The sequence below is a fragment of the Acomys russatus genome, chromosome 6 (assembly GCF_903995435.1).
Source record: "Acomys russatus chromosome 6, mAcoRus1.1, whole genome shotgun sequence".
Lineage (NCBI taxonomy): Eukaryota > Metazoa > Chordata > Mammalia > Rodentia > Muridae > Acomys > Acomys russatus.
In genome coordinates this window covers 83261319-83286002 of record NC_067142.1, presented here as the reverse complement: position 1 = coordinate 83286002, position 24684 = coordinate 83261319, and the positions used below count along the sequence as shown (strand labels likewise).

At 44.2% G+C, this 24684-nt stretch overlaps 1 protein-coding gene across 3 annotated transcripts in view; it reads left to right on the top strand.

Moving 5' to 3' along the window:
• The window catches only part of Kcnk2 (potassium two pore domain channel subfamily K member 2), a 151983-nt gene extending 127878 nt beyond the window's left edge, over positions 1-24105 (top strand). For all 3 annotated transcript variants that reach the window (XM_051148120.1, XM_051148121.1, XM_051148122.1), the window contains one exon: positions 23053-24105. In XM_051148120.1, coding sequence (XP_051004077.1) covers positions 23053-23370 — 318 coding nt within the window. In that variant the 3' untranslated portion in view covers positions 23371-24105. The remainder of the gene's footprint in view (positions 1-23052) is intronic.
• Positions 24106-24684: the final 579 nt, after the last annotated feature.

Here is a 24684-nt window from a genome sequence, read left to right as displayed (position 1 = left end):
AGCGTTTAATGGGGTGTGGCTTACAGTTCAGAGGGTTAGTCCATTATTGTCTATTATTGTCATGGTAGGAAGCATGGCGGCATGCAGGCAGACATGATGCTGGAGAGGGAGCTGTGAGTGCTACATCTGGGTTTGCAGGCATCAAGAAGACACAGTGAGCCATTAGGCCTGGCTTGAGCTTCTGAGACCTCCAAGCCCACCCCCAGTGACATACTTCCTCCAACAAGGCCACACCTCGTAAAACACACCTCCTATTGGTGTCACTCCCTGTGGGCATATGGGAGCCATTTGAGCATATAGGCCCATCACACACAGATCTTAATATAGGTGCTTTCTTTTTTCTCCTGTTTTTCTTTTCATCTCTGCCTGATTCCCTCCTTCCCTCTCTGTGTACTATGTGCCCCTCCCTCTTTGGCCATCTCATTTCCATCTTCAGATTGTGTGTTTGATGTGGTTTTTACTTTGATTTCTAACATGTTACAGGGGGCAGACAGTGTAGGTTAGTATAATTTTTAAATCTCTTTGCCATTTTCTCCTATTGTGATACTAACAGAGTTAACGCTGAGCAGCTGAAGTTAGACTGCAGACATGCTATATCATGGTCCTAAGACTTCTCAGATGTGTGTGTGTGTGTGTGTGTGTGTGTGTGTGTGTGTGTGTGTGTGTGTGTGTGTGCGCGCGCATGCGCATGCATAAGATATCCGATATATTCCTCAGTCTCTCTCCACCTCATTTGGGGGACAGTGTCCCTCACTGACTGTTCTGGTTTGAATAGGAATGGCCCCCACAGACCCATGTGTTTGAATGCTTGGCCCATAGGAAGTGTTAGGAGGTGTGTGACCGTATTGGAGTAGGGATGGCCTTGTTGGAGGAAGTGTGCCACTGTAGAGGTGGGCTTTGAGGTCTTATATATGCTCAAGGTATCCCCAGTGTTGGTGTAGCCCTCTTGTGCTGCCTTCGGATCAAGGTGTAGAACTCTCAGCTCCTTCTCCAGCCCCATGCCTGCCTGCATGCTGCCATGCTTCCCACCATGATAATGGACTAAGTCTCTGAAACTGTGAGCCAGCCCCGATTAAATATTAGCCTCTATAAGAGTCGCCTTGGTCATAGTATCTCTTGAATGTAATTTGATATTTGATTTGAACCAATTAATGATTGTGTGCAGGCACGTGTGCACACCATGAGCATGTGCACACTGGGATCTCAGAGAAGAGAGGCACCTAACAACTCTAGGCTAAGAGCCACAAATGAAACGAGAGTGTGTGGTGTTTCTCTTGTGGGGCGCGGGTTCCATCACTCAGTGCTTCCCGGGTCCACCCATTTATCTGAGAATTCATTTTCATTTTCCTTTATACCTAAATAAAATCTCATTGTATATAGGCACAGCAATTTCATTATCCATTATCAGTTGATGGACATCTGGGAGGATTCCATTCCCTGGCTATAGTGACTAGAGCAGCAGTGACTATGGACAGGTACATATTGCTGTAGTAGTGTTATGGCATTCGCATGGTATTTGATGAAGAGTGGCCTATATGGCCATTCTGTTTTTAGCTTCTGAAGAAACTTCCACACTGATTTCCAGAGGGACAACTGTACCAGTTTGCACACCTACTGCCAATGCCTAAGGTCCTTTTCCTCACATCCTAGGCAGGCAGCATTTGTTTTCTGGATTCCATCCATCCTGACTCGGGTGAGATGGAACCCTAAGTGATCTTAGTGTCAGGGGTCCAGGATATAATATCTCAAATACAATTACTGCTTATAAGTGCTGTGCTGTGTTTACTTAGTTCTTGCTGCAGTTCCTTCATTCCTGACTAGGTGTGGCTTAATGAGGCAGAAGCGGGCTTGGCTTATCTGTCTGTGTCCTTTGCCTCTGAACAGTCACAAATACGTTCCACTTGTCACCATATATTACCCATGAATAGCATTGTAGTCCTATGTGTACTGAGGTGCTCAGGTGTGTTTATACCTCAAACCAGTCACGTGCCTAGGGTGGCGTCCTAGAGACACTGGTAGTTTGGTGAAGTGTGTAAGTCTACAGGAAAGAGAATCTGTGAACCCATCTTCATTTCCCTGGAAGCTTTTGTTTTCTGTTATGCAGATCACACGTGCATATTTCAGACTTAACTGAGAGAAATGATAATTAATTCCGTGAAGGAGGGACTTGGGGTAACTCAAGCCTCCCTGAGCTTTATTTAAGGCCCTGAAGATGTTGGAGTCAGCACAGGCAAATCCACCCACTCTAAGCAGCGGCTTATTGTGAGAGAGTGAAGCTGGGTACGCTTTCATCAACCGAAGATGAATAGCACTGGTGTCTGCGCAGTCTTGGAGAGACCCTGCCCGCAGAGTCCTAGAGAAAGAGATACATATGGCATCGCTCCCTCTGGCTTTTCTTAACTTTCCAGAATGTGTCTTGCTCTCTAAGCACTTTCTGTAATACAGGCGTCTTAAAATAAGCACAGTGAGATCTAACAAACTTATTGCTGCACAGCTCTGTGCAACATGGGCACAAAAACAGGTCAAATTGTGTTGTCTGAGACATAAATAAGGATATAAGTACCAAATGTAGACCCAGCAGGAGTGCGAGCTCCACTTCCCTTTCTGCCTGGACAGAACCTCTTCCTTTTCTTATGGTGTGGGTGGCTGCTGTGGACAGCTCTCATCTCCATGGGCAAGTTATGACCCGTGCTTGCCAGCCAGGCTGTTCCAGAGACTGGGGAGACACAGCATCAGAGCCCACTTTGCCATTTTGGTCTCTACTTATATTCAGAGTCACTGTTCTCCCTAAGTTTCCAAGCCAGCAGGGCCGCAGCCAAGGAGGTAGAGTCACTTGCACACCTGGCTCAGGTGCATGTATTCGGACGCTACGTGAGATGCTAGCCCTTCCTGCACACCCCTCCTCTCTGTTCTCTGCCAGCTCTTCCTGTGTAATGAGAATACAGCCCCACTCTTGTCAGACACAGCAGTCCCGGCAGCAGGCAATATTTCTGAGGACTAATTTCTCGGTGCTATATTTGGCTGTGAACGGCAGCTGGGAGCGCCTGCATAGTGTACAGGAACACTGTGCCTTATTAGACCCTCTCTGCCGCCTTCCCTCATTAAAACAGGGTGGGAAACACTGCTGGTTTTAGGAAGTGCATATCCACTTTTACTATTCTTTTTTTTTTTTTTTTTTTTTTTTTTAGTTTTTTGAGACAAGGTTTCTCTGTGTAGCCTTGGCCATCCTGGACTCACTTTGTAGACCAGGCTGGCCTCGAACTCACAGCGATCCACCTGCCTCTGCCTCCCGAGTGCTGGGATTAAAGGCGTGCGCCACCACGCCCAGCTCTTACTATATTCATTTGTATTCCTGATTGCCTCTGAAAGCTTTCTACTGGTTCATAAAAGGACAAAGGTGTGATTTACCACCATCCCAACTCAAGATCGTGACAGAAAGACATCTCTGGGCTAGTGCTTCATAATGTAACTACAGTACACAAGGCACACTTACACTGCATGTCAATGTATATGGTACAATGTAATATAGATTATTACATGTAAAACAATGCTATATAATAATACCTTATAAATTTTATATATAGCATGCCTAATAATGCATGATATTGACATAGTATCATATTTAATACTGTTTTGTACTATATGGTACATAGATTACACATTGCTCTATATAATAAACATGATCTATATTACCTTTATATTCCCAGTAGTCATAAATAATTTACAAAGCCCAGACACAAATCATCCATGTATAAATAAAATTTCTAAACACTATCATCAAAACTGTTTGCTGAAAGTGAAGTTAATTTTTGTATATGTGTTAGTAGCATGTGCATCATATTTATTTCTTTGTTCATTTGTTGTATTGGGGTATTTTCCCCGCATGTATAGCCATTTGCATACAGTGCCTACAGAGGCCAAAAGAGGGCATCAGATCCTGTGGAAATGGATGGTTGTGAGCCTCTGTGTGGGTGCTGGGAAACCCCTGAGCCTCCCCATGGGTGCTGGGACTGGAACCCAGGTCCTCTGAGAGAGCAGCCAAGAGCTTTGAGCCTTTGAGCCATCTTCAGTCCCTGGAAAACTTACTTTTAAGAGAAATTTCTGGAAGCAATTTCTCCTTTGAAAAGGAAGCTGGAAAAATACTTCTTCCTGGTTCTTGTGAATATTTTCTTCAGCATGTCACTGTGCACAGTTGGAACATTGTAAAAATATTTCTGAACCAGTAGTATATCGATTTGCGGCTGAATTCATGAGCCTCTGCAAGCAGCAGCAAGACCGCTCCTCCTGCACCCCTCATCTCGCACACCCTGTCCTGCACCCCTCACCCTGCACACCCTATCCTGCACTCCTCATCTCGCACACCCTATCCTGTACCCCTCACCCTGCATATTCTATCCTGCACCCCTCATCTCGCACACCCTGTCCTGCACCCCTCACCCTGCACACCCTATCCTGCACCCCTCACCCTGCACACCCTATCCTGCACCCCTCACCCTGCACACCCTATCCTGTACCCCTCACCCTGCACACTCTATCCTGTACCCCTCACCCTGCACACCCTGTCCTGCACCCCTCATCTTGCACACCCTGTCCTGCACCCCTCACCCTGCACACCCTATCCTGTACCCCTCATCTCGCACACCCTATCCTGTACCCCTCACCCTGCATACCCTATCCTGCACCCCTCATCTCGCACACCCTATTCTGCACCCCTCACCCTGCACACCCTATCCTGCACCCTTCACCCCACATACCCTATCCTGCACCCCCACCCCACACACCCTGTAATGAATAGTGTACAGCCAGTTAGGATGAAGGGTTTAAAGGCAAATCACTTCATTAGTATGAGAACAGTAATTCAGATTTTTAGCCAATCCATTCCACATTTGACATCAGTGGTGCTGATTAAAAGGTAAATAACCTGTGGAATCAGCCTACAGTGACTGGAGTTGAGTGAGGAGCCTGGTACACTACCCGGGAGCTGAGATACAGTACCTTGGTTGCGTTTAATACACCAAAGGGAAATTTCATAGGAAGCCAGGAAGATGAAAGAATGGTTGCAAGTGGGACCATGTGACTAAGAGTAACTTAATGGCCGTGATGTCTGATAATATGGTAAGGAGGCACAGTAGGGCTGGTGTGAGAGTTTGGTCCAGGATGTCAGCATCCAACTGCGTGCTGACCCACCTCAAAGGTCAGGATGCTGAGGAGGCTATGTCTCCTCCCATCACTCCCTCCCACTGATGGCCTGCTCTCGTCGCATCCGATGATGCTTCAGCTCTTGGGAAACATGGACACCTACCCATCCAGTAGCTCATGACAAAAGATTCTTTGTCATTTGTTATGCTTTGTCCTTCCTCACCTAACTGGCTCATATGTCACAGACTTCCCTGATGCCATGGCCACAGCACAGCAAAGTTACTGTCTCACACGATGTCCCCCATCACTTAGAGCCAGGAACCCCATGGCCATGTCAGTTCATCTGATCTATCACTCCAACCTCTGGACAACATAGCCTGCTTTGTTCTGAGAATCCCATAAATCACTGCCTTTTCCCAGTAATCTCCAGGTTTTTACTATGAAATGTTACCAGTAAAACAGAATTGACCATGTGCCTCTACATATTTATCTGCATATTGCGTAAGCATGCTACTGTGTCCCTGTTCTACAGGGAAAGATACTCAAAACCCATGCAAATCAACAAATTAACAAGAATGAATGTAAGCAAGTTTTTGCATATTTTAATTATAGCTTTCATAACACAGGAGCTTCATTGCTCTTGGTAAAACTTGGTAATTACAGCAGTGTGGTCCATACGCTTTGTTAATTCTTAGATATAGGTTTATCAGTGTATTCCAAGCCCTCATTTTGCTTTACAAGGCTGTTTATTTTGATTTTTTAACTTAATGCCTATCATGTCTGAAAACAGAGAATTCCATAGATACACAGATTTCAATGAAAGAAAGGCCTCTTTGATTTCATCTCCTAAACATTACACTGAGTTTTTAGTATCCTCTGCTGAATGTGCAAATGGAGATGGAAAATATATGTCTCCACCGATATCAAACTGTTGCTTTTAGGGTTAGTTCTGTTTAAATTTATTGAAAGCCTTCTTTGAGAGAGTTTTTAGTCTGAAACCCTCCTTCCAAGCTTCCCAAGGATGATTTTGTAAGTTTGCCCCCTTCATTGGGACATAAATAGTAATGACTTTCCAAGCATGCGTTTAAAAATGCCCTCCTTCCACGCATGCATATTAAATAAACACCACCCTGTGTCTCATGGCTCTTAAAAGAATAAATGTGGCTTCTATAATAAAGCATGCTGAGCAAACCATGAGGAGCAAGCCAGTAAGCAGCACTCCTCCATGGCCTCTGCATCAGCTCCTGCCTCCAGGTTCCTGCCCTGCTTAAACCTGACTTCGATGATGAACAATGATATAGAAATCCTTCCCCCTTCCTCCATGTTTCTTTGGTCATGGTGTTTTCATCACAGCAATAGAAACCCTAAGACATGGTGAAAACAAAACCAGAAGCAACTCTCTTGTATTGGATTGTAATTGGAGATATTAGTATCAACCCTATTGTATACCTATCTGTAATCTATCTATGGTGGTACCTTTCTGAGACAGACACACAAATCAATAGCTAGACACGTGAGTGATACATCATAGATAGATTGCAGATAGGTATTTGACATATAAATGATTGGTAGATGATATATGGATAATCAAAAACAACATAAGGAAACACTATGTATTCATGTGTAAAAATACCCTTTACCTTTGTCTACAGAGAATGCCTTGGCAGTGCCTAGCATGCTCACCCAGCAGAGCATAAGACGTACGTCAGGAGTCACAAAAGAGTAGTGAGGGGCTCCCATGGCAAAGGCTCAGCAACTCAAGCACATCATAAATAATGACACTGACACATGGGCAGTGTGCACCTCATAGGTCCATAGATGGGAGAAGTAACCTGTGTATCTGTATTGACATAATCCACAGAAAGCCATAATAAACTGGGCTGTTCCCCCATCAATCAATAATAAAAAAATTCCCTATAGGCTTGCCTCTTTTGGAGGCATTTTCTTTTATTTCCTTTTTTCATGCTTTATTTTTATTAAATATTTGTTTAGTACATATGTATATATATATACATATATAAAATAAACTACATACAGCAAGAAGAACCATAAAACAATCAGGAATTATATAAATGTTACATTCTTAATGTTTTGGCTATTTGTATTTGGCAGCCTTGAAGAAAACATCTTTCCTAGCTTGGTGAGTCTAAAATTCTGAATGTAAATCAATATCTATCATATCTCATCATTACCAACTTAAAACATCTATTTAGACCTAAAACATCTTAACCCCTAAACAACTAATCTTAATTGTAAAACTAAGCTATCTGGTCTTCAATCCCATCAGAGACTTGAGAAGGAATAAAATTATTTACCTGAGTATACAGGGAGGGCAGGTTAGTAGCTTCCCAAATGAGAAGATGACAGAGACAGTTTGCTGCCTGAACAGTCACCCAAAACTCTCTATAATGTTGGAGCATCATCTCCAGCCTTCTGGCCCAATATATCTGACAGACATATTTGTGAAGCAGGAACTATTGAGGACTTGGTTACTTGTCTTGGCAGAGTTTGGCCATTGACTCTGCCTGTATCCAAGCTTGCCCTTTTAGGCAGAATTCTGCTTGTGGCTGAAAGGAGGACATTTTGTTCAGTAGCTGGTTTGCCATATTTGAAGTCATCTCCATAAGGAGGTTCTCTGATGCTCATCATCCACTTTGAGGTAGGCTGGGTGTTGCCAGGAGTTAACCTGTCTCATTGTCAGCGAATCTTTAAAATAATAAAACATTTTAAAATACCACATTCTATATGTCTCTGAGGTTTTTGAAGACCTTATCTAACTATTTTACCTTATCTTTGTATAGAATCATACCTGTATGTTGCACCTGCACCTAAGATAAAAATGGATTAGTAATTCACATGACCATGAATTGATCAACTAACAATTAACTTGTATAACTTACTTATCCTAAACAGCCTGCAATAGCACTTTCAAAGTATTGGAAGTAAACCTTGTCTTATAATTGAGTTACATGGGTACAATACCTCATATCAGAATAAAAATATATACATATAGTGTGGAGAATAATCCTACATTTGAATTCCATACCACTGTATCTAAAATTAAGCTTATTTTGCATCTGTATACAAAATTCTATACCAGTGAATTAAAAATAACCCTGTGAATGACAATTAAGGCATTTAGTTAAGGAGTAGATTCACTAATCTACTTTTTGTCCTATCATCCCTATATATTTCTATATTCAACCTAGCTCCAAACCTAAGAATGAAAGATAAAGGAAAAGAGAGACATCCCTGAGTCCAATCTTGTTTTCTCTCTAAATAATGAGAATTGGTTATAAGTTATTATTGGAGGCATTTTCTTAATTGAGGTCCCCTCCTCCCAGGTGACTTTAGATTGTGGCAGGTTGACATAAAACTAGCCAGCACACACCTTGCAATATCTGTAACTTGTTTCTTGTCTAGGATAAAATAGCCGGTTCCTGTAACTCTTGGCTTCTCACTGCACCGGCCTCTTTGTACGTTGCTTGTTCTGAATGGTCCCCAGTACCACATCCTCACAGGGATGCTTGGCCTCCAGTCCTTCCTGCTGGCTCTACTTCCCCTTCTCTTCTGTCTCAGACTGAAACCCAGCATGAGGCAGCCTCCTGGGTGGATGTTTCTCTCATGCTGTGGAGCCAAAGCAGCCTCTCTAAATCCAGTGCACCTAACTCTCTTCCACCTCACTTTTGGAGACACACTTTGGAGGAAGGGGAGAAGAAGAGAGAAGAAAGAAAAGCATGTTTAGTGGACTGCTCCCACATCTTTGGAGTGCACATGAAACATTTTTTATAGAGGACAGACAAACTGTTACTAAACCTAGGTTTTCTGAATGTATCTTAAGATGGCATTAAATGTTCCATTTCGGGACCTCATGAGGCTGAGAAGCTTCTGTAAGGCAGGAGACACTGTCAAGAGAACAAAGCGACAGCCTACAGAATGGGAAAAGATCTTCACCAACCCTTCATCTGACAAAGGTTTAATATCCAAAATATATAAAGAACTCAAGAAATTAAACACCACAAAACCAAACAACCCAATTGTGAAATGGGGCTTGGAATTTAACAGAGAATTCTCAACAGAGGAATATCAAATGGCCGAGAAACCCTTAAAGAAATGTTCGTCCTCGTTAGTCATCAGAGAAATGCAAATCAAAATGACACTGAGATTCCGTCTTACACCCATCAGAATGGCTAAGATCAAAAACTCAAATGACACCACATGCTGGCGAGGATGTGGAGAGAGAGGAACACTCCTTCATTGCTGGTGGGATGCAAACTAGTACAACCACTTTGGAAAGCTATCTGGCGCTTTCTCAGAAAAATGGGAATAGGGCTTCCTCAAGACCCAGCTACCCCACTCCTTGGAATATACCCAGAAAATGCCCTACCACATAACAGGGACATATGCTCAACCATGTTCATAGCTGCTTTATACTTAATAGCCAGAACATGGAAACAGCCTAAGTATCCCTCAGTAGAAGAATGGACTAAGAAACTGTGGTATATTTACACGATGGAATACTACTCAGCTATTAAAAACGAGAAATTCCCGAAATTTGTGGACAAATGGATTGATCTAGAAATTATCATAATGAGTGAGTTCACCCAGAAGCAAAAAGAGACAAACGGTATATACTCACTTATATCAAAACACTAGTCCAAGGGATACATACCATGAAAATCTTTACTTACCAAGAAAGTGGGTCAGAGGAGAGGACATCCTATTGAGACTTTAGGCGAGAGTAGCATGGAAGAAAGGGGAAATAGTAGGACCCACAGGGTCCTGGAAACCTACAAGAAGAACTTTATGACAGGCAGATCTGGGTCTGGGGGTCCTCCTCAAACTAAGGCACCAGCCAAGGAGAATATAGGCAGTAAGCTTCGAACCCCTACCAAGACCTAGCCGACGAACATGATATTCTCCACCGTTGAGTGGAGAGTGAGATCTGACTCTCACACGAACTCTGGTGCCCCTTTTCTGACCACGTCCCCCGGATGGGGAGACCTGGTGGCACTCAGAGGAAGGATAGCTAGTTACCAAGAAGAGACTTGATATTCTGAGAGCATATATAGGGAGAGGAGGTCTCCCTCAGTCACAGACATAGGGGAGGGGAGAAGGAGAGAAATGAGAGGGAGGGAAGAATGGGAGGAAACAGGGGAAGGGCTAACAATCGAGATGTAATATGAATAAATTAATAAAATTAAAGAATGGAAAAAAAATAAAAGCCAATCAGTTGAAAAAAAATGTTCCATTTCATTCATATAGAATGGATTCGTTTCAGGATGAATGTCTATAAGTTTGAACCATCTCCCCCACTGGGTCAGGATTTTCGACTTGGCTTTTTCTGCGAGCCCTTAAGAACAGACAGTGAGAAGAGTCCTGCCTCCGGCCCCTCTAGCCCACTGCCACCAGCTCACCATGGGGCTGACACAGCTTTGGCACTGACTGACAGCTAAGCAAGTATCTGATTTCTACAATTCAGTCATGTAACTGTATTCTAAACAGTACATGCTTGCTCTCAACTGTTTTATATATTTCAATATCACAATTTGTACAATGGAATAAGCTGTTATATCAGTTTGATTGACTGCTGCAGGAACCCCAATTCTAGCACATCAGGGGGAATTTCAAAGGTATTAAAACCAAAAACTCATGTTGTCGTTCCTAATCTTTATGCGGCATAGTCACATGTATGTTTGCTGTTGACAAGCTCAAGAATCAGTAACTACAAAAGGTAGTTTAGGGTCAGGAGACTTTATGAGTATTACATAAACTCTCCTGAACCAGTGCGGGCAAAATTGCATACCATTCTGTCAGAATGACGTGACACTTATGCCACCAGCCTTTTAGGGTTGGGAGGGCTTTTTAACCTGGTTGGTAAAGAGACAATTTAAATTGCTCCTTTTAACAGTGCTGTTCAGCAATAAAATGAAATGTCAATACTTCAGAAACTGAATAAAGCTAATTGTTAGGAATTACATCTTGGCAGTCTCTGAAAATGGAACGCAAAGTAGGCTTCCGATTATTTTTACACATTGAACCAGGGGGATGTGTTCAGCCCAGCTGGCTGCTTTTAATACTTAACTTTCCTCGATGCATTAAGGTCTGTGAACAGCTGAGTGCTGAGAAAAGTACCTTACTTTATGATCTCACCATCTAAAGGAACAGGAAGGATGCTGGTCAAGGCCCTGGGATGCTGGTTAACTTGCTCCTGATGCTGAAGGTTCCTTCACATTCATTGCCAAGGCCGAAGTGTTGGGCTTTGAGGGCTTTTCAGAGAGGATAGGCTCTGTGTTATTAGGTCTATACCAACAACAGAGACTAGAGCCACGGACACAGGGCTGATGCCCACAAGTATTGCCCAGTATTTGCAGTAGGTACTGGTAACTGAGCAGACTTTGGAATTCCAGGGAGAAATTGACCGTCCACAGTGGTCTAGGAGAGGGATTGGCTGACCTGACATGATGGTTTCAACTCAAAGAGGCCATTGGAGAAGCAAATGCAGAACTAATTAGCATAAGATTTACATAAGGCAGGGTAGGTTGTGTAGGAAGAAGATGACTGGGGGACATTGTAAGACTGGAGGGGAAGAAAGAAGGAGGGAGGGAGGAAGGAAAGGGGGTGAGAAGGAAGGATAATAAGAGCGGACAGAGGGAAGGAAGGCCTTGTACATGGCGTGAGCGTGGGAAGACAGGGAGGAGGTCATTGGGACAGCTGATGGGGCCTTAGTGGGAATGGAAGTATGGCTGCTCTCCTCTCCAGACCTACCATAGATGTTTGCCATGTTCCCTGGAGCAGCTGCAGATGACAGCAGTCCTGGAATATGGTGCTTATCTTTAGGAGAGGGCCAGTTTACAGTATTGGCCAATGTGGATGTCCCTCTTCGGGACTGGAACCAAAAAGACTGTAGGATCTAAAAGGTGGCAGATGGCTGGGGAGTGTGTCGCATGGCTGGGACACAGAAGCGGAGAGAACTCTGGTGACATGGTTAAGGGGACAAAGTTTTGGAATGTTCTGTGGTTGAGGGGACACAGTGAAGGTAAGCACTGAAAAGATAATGTGAAGTTTACCCTGAATAGATCCATCCTTTGTGACATGATCAAGGTCAGCACAGTTGGGTTGGGAACTATTCTAAATATGATGAAGTTAGTAGAGAGGAGCCAGACAGCAGGATTCAAATGAGGTGAAGTCTGGTTTCTTGTTGACTAGTTGCTAAATTGTGTCAAAAATGGGACACATGAGACAGCACTCTTTAGTACTGTAGAGGCCACACTGGTCAGAAAAACATGACTATTGCTTTGTGGGGAGACAGGTGACCATTAAATGTACCCTGAAAGTGGTTCTCTTACCAAAAAATGAGGGATGTCACTATGTTAGGGCAATTGTTTCTCATGGGCACACCCTTGCCTAGCAATGGGGGAGCAGAAGGGAGGGGAAGTAAAAGGCAGGATGGGAAAATTTTTCTTCTGATAGAAACATGGCTAAAAAGGTAGATTAGAAAGCAAATAAAGAATAGAATCACTACCTCTGAGAGACAGACTCAACTTTCTACCTCTCAAAAAAAATGGACTCTCTTTTCTGTCTCTCAGAAACAGCTTCTTTGCATCATGCATCAAGGAGAGTACAGCTGGTACTTTGTAGAGTAGTTTGGAAGAGAAGAATGTCTTTATATAAGCACTTACAAAGGCCACACTTTTAGAAAGTTTGATTTGAAAATCATTTCCAAGACTGGAAAGTTCCCTGAAACCGTGTTGGGCTTCCTGCCTTTCAAAGTGGACCAGCTGGGACGAGATGAGACTTCGAGACACAGATTCATTTAGACAGCCACAAAAGTCAGGCCAAGGAATCTTTTCTCTGCATGGAGTGGAAGGCTAATAAATTGCATGTTAGTAAACATGGCTGAGTTACAGCCCAGAAGTCTGGACTCAAATAGATCAAGTCTTTTTTTTTTTTTTTTTTTTTTTTTACTTTATAAGATTAAAAATTAAAGATTCCACCACGCCATGTTTCTGTGCCTTGATATGCTGCTCGGATGGATCTTATGAAGCTTAGGTGTCCTGAGCAAATGAAAATCCTCATAGGACCCTGCTTCAGGGTTTGCTTGAAACAGGCTCTGCAGCATATTTCATGTGACAGATACTGGCACCAAGAGGTAACTGGAAAAAAAAAACCCCAAAACAAAAAAACAACACTACACCAAAATGTTTACACCTTCCAAAGGGCAACACATATCTTGGTCTATTAACAGGTGCCCAATTGTTAGAATCCAGTTGTCATTTTATATACTTTTAATGCTTTTGCTTATATGCATTCATTATTGTATATGTTAGTAATGAGTTATAAAATAATTTTATTTAATATTTAGCCCCATCGTGGTAGTAGAAAATAGTTCCTACCGGCGTCAGACTTCTCAAAAGACAATGGCATCTGATATGATGTTTATTGCAGCTGTGTTCAGAGTATTACTTCTTATGTGCTTATTTTTTTCTCTTTGCCAGAAACTCTTGATTGGAATATATATATATATATATATATATATATTTTTTTTTTTTTGTAAATTATTGGCCTTTGTCACAGGATGTAAATATTTTTATACTGTTAAAATTGGTTCTGAGGTTTGGGTAGTACTGAGAAATTGAGTAGCACCCCAGGTTTCTGGGTTACCTTGTTTTGAGGCTGTGCCAGTGCCACTGACTCAGAACATCAAGATCAGGATGGAAGCCCTGCTGTGCACACAGGAGAACGTTGGTGCCGGGCAGCAGTGGCAGCTTCTCACTAGTTCCGAAGTGTGGAAGTGTGCGTGGCTTCTGAAGTGGCCCGTAGAAGTGGGAGGGAGTGCACATCTCTGAGTTACTACAATTGTAGATGTTGCCTTATACAGTGCTTGGGCCACATGCTCGGCTCTCAAGGCATCTGTCTCATCGATGATGGGAGCCAGTGGAGTGACAGACACTCCTGATGGACACTGACAAGCCTCCTGTACAATGTATGGATCAGAAACATTCAAAAGAGCTATACAGGCCATCCTAGTCCACTCTGCCAATCAGGAAATTTAGGAAACTTAGCCTTCAAAAGACAAAATATTGCAAGTGCTTGTTTTTAAAATACATCGCTGCAGTTCTTCCTAGTATTATTTGGGATAACACAGGAACCAAAAGTTATAGGCTTATGCATCAATGCGGGAAAGGCAAGCAGCCCAGGACTCTGTAGTTAGGATGCTTTGCTGCCCTGAAAGGCCTTAGAGCCTAAGCAAATGCCTGCAGCTGCTGAGGAAGATGCTTGGCTTTCCAAAGAGATGCATCCCATAAGAACAGTGTGTTAGTTACTTATCTTGTCAGTGTGATAAAGTGCCTGCTAAGGGGCAATTTAAGGAGGGATGCGTTTTTCTTTGAGCTTGGTATGCTGTGGGGAAGGCACTGCCATGGGGCTGTGAGGTGCTGGGCACATTGCTCCCACAAGCAGGAAGTACAGAGAAATGCATGCTGGAGCTCAGCTGTCCTGTGACCTTGTATTTCATCCATAGCCTCCTCCCATGGTAAGATGGTTCCCTCCACATTCAGAATGGCTCTTCCCTCTCTGGGAAAGCCGTGCCAGGCCCACCGCCAGCCAGCACAGACAGGGAAGGCCAGAGTCTGCAATTGCTTACAGGGTATGGTCATGCAAAGCAGCTGCAGCTATAAAAATGGAGAGTGGACTGGTGAGGAGGGGCAGGCGAGAAGGGCAGCCTGGTTAGAGGAGCCAGTGCAGGCCTGGCATCCCCACAACCAGAAACTTAGAGACTAGGCTTGAGGAAGCATGCTGGGCCATCAGTAGGCAGACCTGCCTGCAGAGAGGAACAAGATGTCTCATCAGATTGAGGAAACAGACTCCCTTTGACTTGATTATATATAAAGAATCTGATGATTGGTTTGCCAGTCATTCACCTGATTTGTCCATCTGAAACTGGATGAATTCCCAATGCATACACTTTTCCAGAAGCTGGAAATGCCCAGTGGGACCAACACAGCAGTCAAAACCTGTTTCTTGTCATGAAGCCAGATAAGCAAATTAAACCTAGACTCATAACAAGTTGTACCTATGGCACTAGGAGGGAAGGACAGGGTGTACAGAGCCACCCAGGAAGAAGCAGATGATCAGGATGTGCAGAGCAGCCCAGGAAGAAGCAGATGATCAGGATGCGCAGAGCAGCCCAGGAAGAAGCAGATGATCAGGATGTGCAGAGCGGCCCAGGAAGAAGCAGATGATCAGGATGCATCTAGAGGATTGGGAAACTGCTTCATGAGCCTATTCAGTTCCCTGTGAGCAGGAACTAACCAAGAGGGATGGGGAACATTATTCTCTGGACTGAGAGATTGGCAAGTCCAAGAGGCAAAGCAAGTGTAACCTGTTCAGGGAGCTTAGGGAGGGGAATAAGGAGAAAAGGGGAGGGAGGGAAGAATGGGAGGACACAAGGGATGGGATAACCATTGAGATGTAACAAGAATTAATTAATAATAAAAAATTTAAAAAAAAAGAAATATGCAGAGAGGTCCTGTCGCTAGAGCTGGAGAGGGCGGCTGTTGAGACTTGAGTCTGGAGGGATAGACAAGTTACCCTGGGTTGCATGAGATTCTCAGAAAAGTCTGGATGTTATAAAATGGGGTGGTTGCTGCATGGAGAATGTGTTTGAGGGGGAAAGGGATGCTAGGAGATTCTGGGGAGGTTTGGGTGAGACAGCACAAGGGGTGGACTGATGTCAATCAAGGAGCTGAGAGGAAACGGTGTGGCAAGAATTGCAGGCATTTTGATGTGAGACCAAGGAAGAGGAAGAGGGAGGGGTGATGCTGGGCAGCTTAGTGGTTGCAGGTGCTCTGATGATGTCAGACGCCAAACCTGAGGCTTGAGAAGGCCAGCAGTGTCACGGGGGAGACCTGGAGTTTGCTTGCAAAGCTATCGTGTCATCTGGAGTGAGGCCACGGAACAGTCAGTTAGGTACTGTGGGTTCAGGGGAGAACTGACCTTGAAATATGGATCAAAGAGACACCAGGAAGTAGATCCTTGGCAAATGGAAAGACATGTCTCTCAGGGAGAGAGAAGACCAGCATCCTGAAGAGCAAAGGCAAGTCAGGGGAAGAGAAAATGAAAGGAGAGCAAAGTAGATGGAGAAGCACCAACCTGAACCATTAGCACACAACCATGATGATTCAGAAAGAAAACTGGGGCAGACCAGGCAGCGATGACATTGCAACTGTGGGGCTCAGGTGAGTTAGGGGCCATTAAACGGACAGTCTGAGAGGAAAGGGTGGTATGTAACTGCCTTTGCTGTCGTCAGTCAGATACTGTGAGAACTAGATGAAAGCTAGGAACACCTGAAGTCCAGAAGTCTTTTCAGTAATGCCCGCCCTGAGGAACATCCATGGTAACCATTCAGGACCACAGTGTGGCCGTATGCTTCTTCATAAAATCATGTACGTTGCTATGTCAAAGAGAGAGGAAGTGCTGTTTAAGCCAGCATTCTCAACCTGTAGGTCCCTCCCACAGAGGTGATATGGCAGACGCTTGCACATCAGGTATTTACATGATGGTTTATAATAAGAATAATTTTATGTTTGAAAGTCACAACTTTCAAGAAGAACTGTATTGAAGGGTTGCAGCATTAGGAAGGTTGAGAACCACTGCTTTAAGGGGCTTTAAGATTTTTTAAAAAATAAAATCCAACAAACACAAAACCAATTTAGTGCATGGGGATTCATTTAAATTTTCCAGAACACTAGGGTAACATTTCAGACAACAAAAATTTACTTATATTTGATGCTCTAGGGAACATTATATTTTGATGTTTTGAAATTTTTTAAGATTTTACTTTATGTGTGTGGGTATTTTGTGTGCATGCGTGTATGTACACCATAGTGTATAATGCACACAGAGATCAGAAGAGGCCCCCAGATCCCCTGGAACTGGAGTTATAGATGGTTGTGAGCAACCATGTAGGTACTAAGGGTGAAACCTGGCTTCTCTGCAAGAGCATCAAGTGCTCTTAGCTGCTGAGCACCTAACCCTAACCCTAACCCTAACCCTAACCCCCAAAATTTTCAAATCTTTTTTTTTTTTTGATACAGTACCTTTACTTCTTGAATATATTTGTTGATCAGTGTTAAATTGATTCTGCACTCCAGGATGCTGCACTATTTGATGGTTAAAGAGCATGTTGTAAAGGAAGTTGTTTTTTCTTTCTTTCTTTCTTTCGTTCGTTCTTTCTTTCTTTCTTTTCTTTTTCGATTTGTTTTGAGAAGGGTTTCTCTATGTAGCCTTGGCTGCCCTGGACTCACTTTGTAGACCAGGCTGGCCTCGCACTCACAGAGATCCACCTGCCTCTGACTCCCAAGTGCTGGGATTACAGGCCACCATGCGAGGCTATTTTTTTTTTCTTAAGAAATGAGAACAAATTAATCTTTTTCTTAAGGAATGGGATAATTTGTCCTTCGTGTGCATGCCTTGATTTGGTTTTGGATGTTTTGGTTTTCTTTTTCCTCCATATTTTCAAGCACGGAGATTAGAAGTTATGTTCCCTAAGTTCACTATCATGATGAATGGTGAAGAAAGACACAATTAAGAGAGAGCATTGCTATGAACAGCCCAAGGGGTTATTTTTATGAATTGATACATTGTTTCCCTAGGATAGCCAAGCCACACACACTCACCCTAATAACATCACCAGCCATAGAGTGGATTTCGGTCTAGTGCGAATTCTTTGCATTTCTCAGAATGGTTTTTAGTCTTAGAATTAATAGATAATGAACTTATCCTTGGGCCTCATATCAACACACTGGCCTTGTTATATTTATCAACCATAGGTTGTTTGTCTGCCATTGCAGATTCTATAGATATACGGAAAATCACATTCCCCGGAGCGGGAAGTCGTGCCCACCCACGCCAGACACGGAGTTCCACTGAAGAGAAGCCCAAAGCCTTCTCATGGCTGCCATTTCCCTAATTGCCTGCAGGACTCCCTGGCTTGGCACAGTTCTCCTGTCACAAGGAGCAACCTGTGCGAGGCCTTAGGAACTTTGTGAAATTTGCTTCTTGAGAAAATTCAGGTAAAGGCCAAAGAGAGTGCTGTGCTCTCTCCAGATCTTCAGGAAGATGCCTTCACAATTGAGATACTTAGCTATCTGGGGGAGGGGGAGGGGATATGCCTAGAATTAGGTCCTGTTTCTGACGTGGAAAGGTAGAGTTTGTGCATGAGTATGCCAAAAAGATAGTAGCGGGGCTGCCCAGACTTCTGCCTAACTTCTCAGTTAGAACTCAGTAAAAAGAGCTGTCTTCATTAGGGCTGGCCTGGGTGGATCGTGTCACATCCTGGATGTGTGCGTGTGTGCGTGAGCACTTGTGTGCATGAGCACATGTGTGCGTGTGTGTGTGTGTGCGCGCGCGCGCATGTGTGTGTGCATGCATGCCCACCATTGCTCCTTCAAGGGTATTGCTCTATGGATTGTTAGAATACTGTATACAGAGGTTCTATTATTGTCTCCAATCCACAAAGCTGAGAGGTTGAGAAACACAGATCTGTAGTGCCCACGTGGTAGAGTGAAGATTCATACTTGAGTTTGGTTCCCTAGTAAAATCAGAAAAAAAAAAAAAAAAAAAAAATCTTGTGTCTACAAAAGTGAAAAATAATCTATTTGTCTCTGTGTTGCCAGTTACAATAACAACCAGGAAACGTTGGGTCCAGACTGGCTTGAAATAACTGCCATTTGCAAAACAATTCATTTGTAAAGGGCTTTCCCCCCACTTACCATGTATGGAAGAGGAAGAAAATAATGTCAGCGAATACAGGGCAAGGACACCAGCAGCATGGGCATTTATCAGCAGTATGTCAGATTGGGAGGGTGTGCTTGGCACAGATGTGGTTATTACATTATTGAGCGTCTGCTATATACCAGGTCCCAGGTGTCGAGGGTGTACTGGCAGCTTATATTCTAGCCAGAAATAACAGACAATTAACCAATGAAAAGACTAGCAATTGAGTTTTGATAAGCAAATACAACTTTTATAGTAAAAATTCCTTTTGTAAGATTAGAGAGAGAGTGGGAGGACAGGAAGAGAGATAAAGCATTACCCAGGATCAGGGAGGTAGCCCATCTAGAAGAGCAGCAACCTTTGGGGTATGGAAAGACGTTGGACGCCATAGAGCACTGTATACATTAAATAAACAATCAAATAAATAAATATTTTTTAAAAAGAAGTGACAATCAGGTGGAATCCTTTCAGCTTATCCATCATAATTACAATTTTATAATAAGTGTCAAGTTTTACTCCAGAACTGGCCAAGAGGCATGTCTGTAATCAACCCAATACTTGGAATGCTGAAGGGGACACTGAGTCCCACCTCAGAGAGAGGATGCGTTCTGAGACCTCAGGGTTATTTTTGTTTTGTTTTGTTTTAACTTCTATTAGGATTGTGGGCTAGGAAATAAACTAGGATAATTGACACTAAAACCTAGAAACTATTTTATTCCAGATCTTACTAGTGGAAATATTTAATCTTTAAGCTGTAATTTGTCTTTAAAATTAAGTTGAAGTTGCAGAGAAAGCAGCTCTTTAAACTTTTCACGTTAAATGTATCGTTTCAAGGCCCCGGGACAGTGTTTGTGTGTTCACAGAATGCACTTCGATGTGTCACACAGGAGGCGCACAGTGTGTGTGTGTTCACAGAATGTGCTTTGCTGTGTCAGACAGAAGGCGCACAGTGTGTATGTGTTCACAGAATGTGCTTTGCTGTGTCAGACAGGAGGCGCACAGTGTGTGTGTGTGTTCACAGAATGTGCTTTGCTGTGTCAGACAGGAGGCACACAGTGTGTGTGTGTGTGTGTTCACAGAATGCACTTCACTGTGTCAGACAGGAGGTGCACAGTGTGTGTGTGTTCACAGAATGCACTTCGCTATGTCACACAGGAAGCACACTGTGTGTGTGTGTGTTCACAGAATGCTCTTCGCTGTGTCACACAGGAAGCACACTGTGTGTGTGTGTTCACAGAATGCACTTCGCTGTGTCAGACAGGAGGCACACAGACACGAAGAGTGCATGGACCGTGGCTCCACGCAGTTAGCCTGGGCGGGCAGACATCTGGCTAAGAAATGAAAGCAGAGAGTGAACTGTGGATGGTGGCTGATCACTGCATGTGGGAGTCAGAGGGAACCAACTCTGAGTGATTGGCTTTACCACAACAATACTGCCTGTGCTCTGCTGGCCTCTGGGTAGACCTGTCCTTCGTTGCTTTTATTTCTGTGATGAACACCCAAACCAGAAGGAATCTGGGGAGAAGCAGATTTGTTTGGCTTCACACCTTTTAGTCCACCATGAGGGGAAGCAGAGGCAGGGACCTGGAGACAGGAGCTGAGGCAGAGAGCGTGGAGGAATGCTGCTTGCTGAATTGCTCCCATTTCTCACTTATCTCGCTTCTTTACAGCCCCCAGGGCCCCCTGCCTAGCGGTGGCCCCTCCCACAGTGGGCTGGGGTCCTGCACATCAGTCATTAATCAAGAAAAACGCCCCCCCGAACTTGCCTATGGGCCAATCTGATGAAAGCATTACCTCAAGCGAGGCTCTCCCTCTTCTCAGATGATTGTAGCTTCTATCAAGCTGACAGAAGCCAAATGGCTCTCTCCCCCAAATCAAAGGTTAAATTTAATCATCTGTTCTTAGTTGAGGGGGAACCATATATGGCAGGCCCCACCTGCAGGCTCAACTGCGGTACTCTGACCACCTCTTTGCTTGCTGCCTCGGAGGGAGCCATGTTTGGTCTCAGGTATGTATCTTTCCAGCTTTAATTTCTCTTCCTCACCCCCACCAGGGGCAGACCGAGGTAGCAAGCAATTCCTTCTTTACTAAAACATATTTTATTTCACATTCATTCGTGAGATGTTTTGACCAAATTCACTGTTTCTCTCCTGCTTACCCCCACAACTTTCTCTCCCAATATCGTGTGTTCTTTCCTTTAAACACAGGGCCCACTTAGTGCTGCTTGTTTGTACATGGGTGTAAGACCATATGCTGGGCCATGGGGAGCCTCTGGGGGTGGGGGCGGGGGCAGGGGTGGGGGTGGGGGCAGAGGGTCTATCCCCAAAGGAACTTGACTCATCAGCAGCCACCATTGCTTAAAGCTCCTCTGGTAGGGCTGGGGGCTGTCTGAGCCCCTCCATGCTTCACACGGGCTTTAGGCTGGCTTGCACATGGGCGGGTCTTGTGCATGCAGTCACAGCTGGTATGAGTTCCATGTGCAAAGGCTCCACCATGCCCCGCAGATGCTGCTGTTGTACAGGTTCCCACCACCCCAGGTCCTACTGTCTGTCCACACTCTCTCATGCCTCAGGGGGAGGGGTGTGGTATAGATGTTAGAATAATACAAGTGGGAAATTAAAGAACTCTTAAAGGTATGTGTGAAAACAGTCCACCGTCACTTGCCGCATTCCGAGGATAGTCAATGTTCCCGTGATGCCTGTGCCCACATACACGTTAATATCTATAACCAGGTACACACACATGTCATATTGTCATCAATAGCTGTACCCGTCGTTATTCAGAAATGCGCGGAAATTTAGAAACTGTCAATTAATTTTTCCATGTTAGCACTGAAAACACAAGGCAACAAACATATCTAAAGACAAAACAAAACGGAACTTCTGTTATTTGCTTGACAGGAAAGAGAGAACAAGTTAACGTAAGCCCAGGAAGATGAGGTTAAGTGCAGGAACAGTTTTTTTGTTAGGCCCTCCCTACCCAAAAATGTATGTCCAGTGATGGAATGTGGCTTGTTAACACTGGGGTTGAAGAGCCTCTCAAAGATTGCTCCTTTTTCTATTTTAGGATGCGAAAATACACCCATGGCTTTCATTGACCTGTGAGCAGCTTAGGTGCTGGCGTGTTTTTTTGTTTGTTTGTTTGTTTGTATGTGCTTAGAACTTGAGGGAGTATTTAACCATCAAAAGAAAATGGTTCACTCTTGAGATCAGTAAAGTTCATGGCCTCAGCACGTTTCTAGCTTGACAGTTGTGGCTCAGATGGATCAGGCAGGTCGGATGTTTTCTCTGCTCCCAGCAGCACTCACTGAAGACACTGCCTTAAGCCGCATGGCTCCTCAGGCTACCTCAGAGTAGACGTGCTCGCTCTTACCTCTTTGCTCACCTAGGTGCAGAAATAAGGCATCTCCTCACTCACTTAGACACTGACAAGTTTTAAGTGGCAACACGAGGTTGGATACTGCTACCAGGTCCCACCGGGTCACCTGGCCTAGCACGCCATCCTCTTCCTCAGCTCTGGTGCTTCTCCAATGACCCGTTCTACACCCAAGTCCTGGAAGCTACAGGTAGATGTACGCAATAGGTAACGCCCAAAGACTCAGGGAGATGTTGAGAGATTTCCTTCTTATAACATTTGAAATGTCTTTGTGTATATGTACATGTGTGTATGTACATGTGTGGAGGCCAGAGGTCAACCTCAGATGTTCCTCAGATGCCTTATACATCCATTCATTTATTCATTCATTCATTCTCCATTCATTCATTCATTCCCGAGACCAAGTCTCTCACTGGCCCAGAACTCTCAAGCTAGGTTAGGCTGGCTGGCTGGTTAGGTTAGGTCTCACATAGTCCCCACTGCACCTGATTTAGCATTCAATATTTCTATGACAGGACTATTGCACAAAATATAAGTGTGGCTAAGGCCTTACAAATATATTTTTATTTCTCAAGTGTATGTTCATATTTGAGAGCCATTTCTGTCGGAGTCTGACTCTGTCCGTATGGCTGCTAATCAGTCACTGTCAAAGCCTAGACACCTTCTCAATAAATGCCCCAAATAAAACAAGAATTACCCCAAGATGTAGCTCCCCATGTTGATAGCCTCTCTCTTCTTGGCCCCGCCCCCATGCTCCAGGTGGGAGAGTTCAGAGCGCATGCAGCTGAGTGGACAGCCAACGTCACGGCTGAGTTCAAGGAGACAAGGAGGCGACTGAGCGTGGAGATCTACGACAAGTTCCAGCGCGCCACGTCGGTGAAGCGGAAGCTCTCGGCAGAGCTGGCAGGCAGCCACAACCAGGAACTGACTCCTTGTAGGAGGACCCTGTCTGTGAACCACCTGACCAGCGAGAGGGAAGTCCCACCCCCCTTGCTGAAGGCTGAGAGCATCTACCTGAATGGTCTGACACCACACTGTGCTGGGGAAGAGATAGCTGTCATTGAGAACATGAAGTAGCCCTCTTGAAAGAATCTGAGGTGCGGCCGTAGGGGAGGAGGGCTTCTCTAGGCTCCTTGGGACTGTTGCTGGTAGCATTTGAACATTGTGCATTATTATGAGCTCAAAGGGAAAGCAGATAGATACGCCCATCTGGTCACCTTACATCCAGGGAGTGTGGAGTCCTAAGACAGCACTCTGAGGAGGCTTATGAGCTGTCCACCGAGTGGCAAGTGATGGACAGGCAGTGTCCGATACTTTTTTGTGCCCAGACTGTTTCCCTCCCCCTCTTTCCTAACATGCCATATGGCCTCTGAATGAATTGGAACACTTTGGTAAGTCACATAGCTTGGAGGATCAGCCCTCGGTTTTTCAGGGCTCACCTAACTAAGCCTGGATGCTGGCCACTTAGGGATGACAACATTTCTTTTTGTAAATGGCAAGAAATTCTTACACAGCCTTTTACCTAAGAAATTTTCTGTCAGTGCCTTATCTTAGGAAGAAACAAGACCCTCTCTGGTGGTCTCGTGGTTTCCCCTTCCTGTCCTCACCCTGGGCTTGCCCCTGCTGGCTCTCACCCCTCTGATCCCCTTGGCATACCTTAGCATGCTGGAAGCAATGTGTAGCTTGACAGAAGAAACAGATGCCAGCCGAGGGCACAGAAGCTCTGGCATCACAGACACTGCAGAGAAGGGCGGTCAGGGAAGGCCCCTCGGAGTATTTATTTGACTGGGGTACCAATGGTACATATATATATATATATATATATATATATATATATATATATATATATATATATATATATATATATATATATATAATGTACAGAGTAATAATTACCAGGCCAGCAACCTTGGCTGCTTCTACACAGCCTCTTTTTTTTCCTGGCAGTATTTGGAGTTTATCACTTATTAATAGCCACTTCTAAAGGCAGAAGACATGGGCACATACTTCTACAATCTAAGTGATCTGATAAAAGAACACTGTTCAAATGGTATCACAAGGTGATTTCAGACAGTTGGTGTCAATTCATTCCGATGAAAAGAGAATAGCAAATCCATGTGTTATGTGTATTGCTAACGAATGGCTCATTGTCAGCCTGGCATAGCCCGTGGGATATAGAAGGCTTACATACTCTTTCTTTTCTTGAGTGGTTCTTGCCAAATTGGAGGGCAGGGTGATGTCCTTAAGAGGAGGGCACAGCCCTAGCCACCCTAGGGTCCCTCTGCAGTTGTGACTGGGTGTGAGCACATATGCTGGACATGGGACCACTGTGAATTTTGCACATGGAAAGATGCAGACTGCCAACCTATATCATCTCTAACAGTAGAGAAA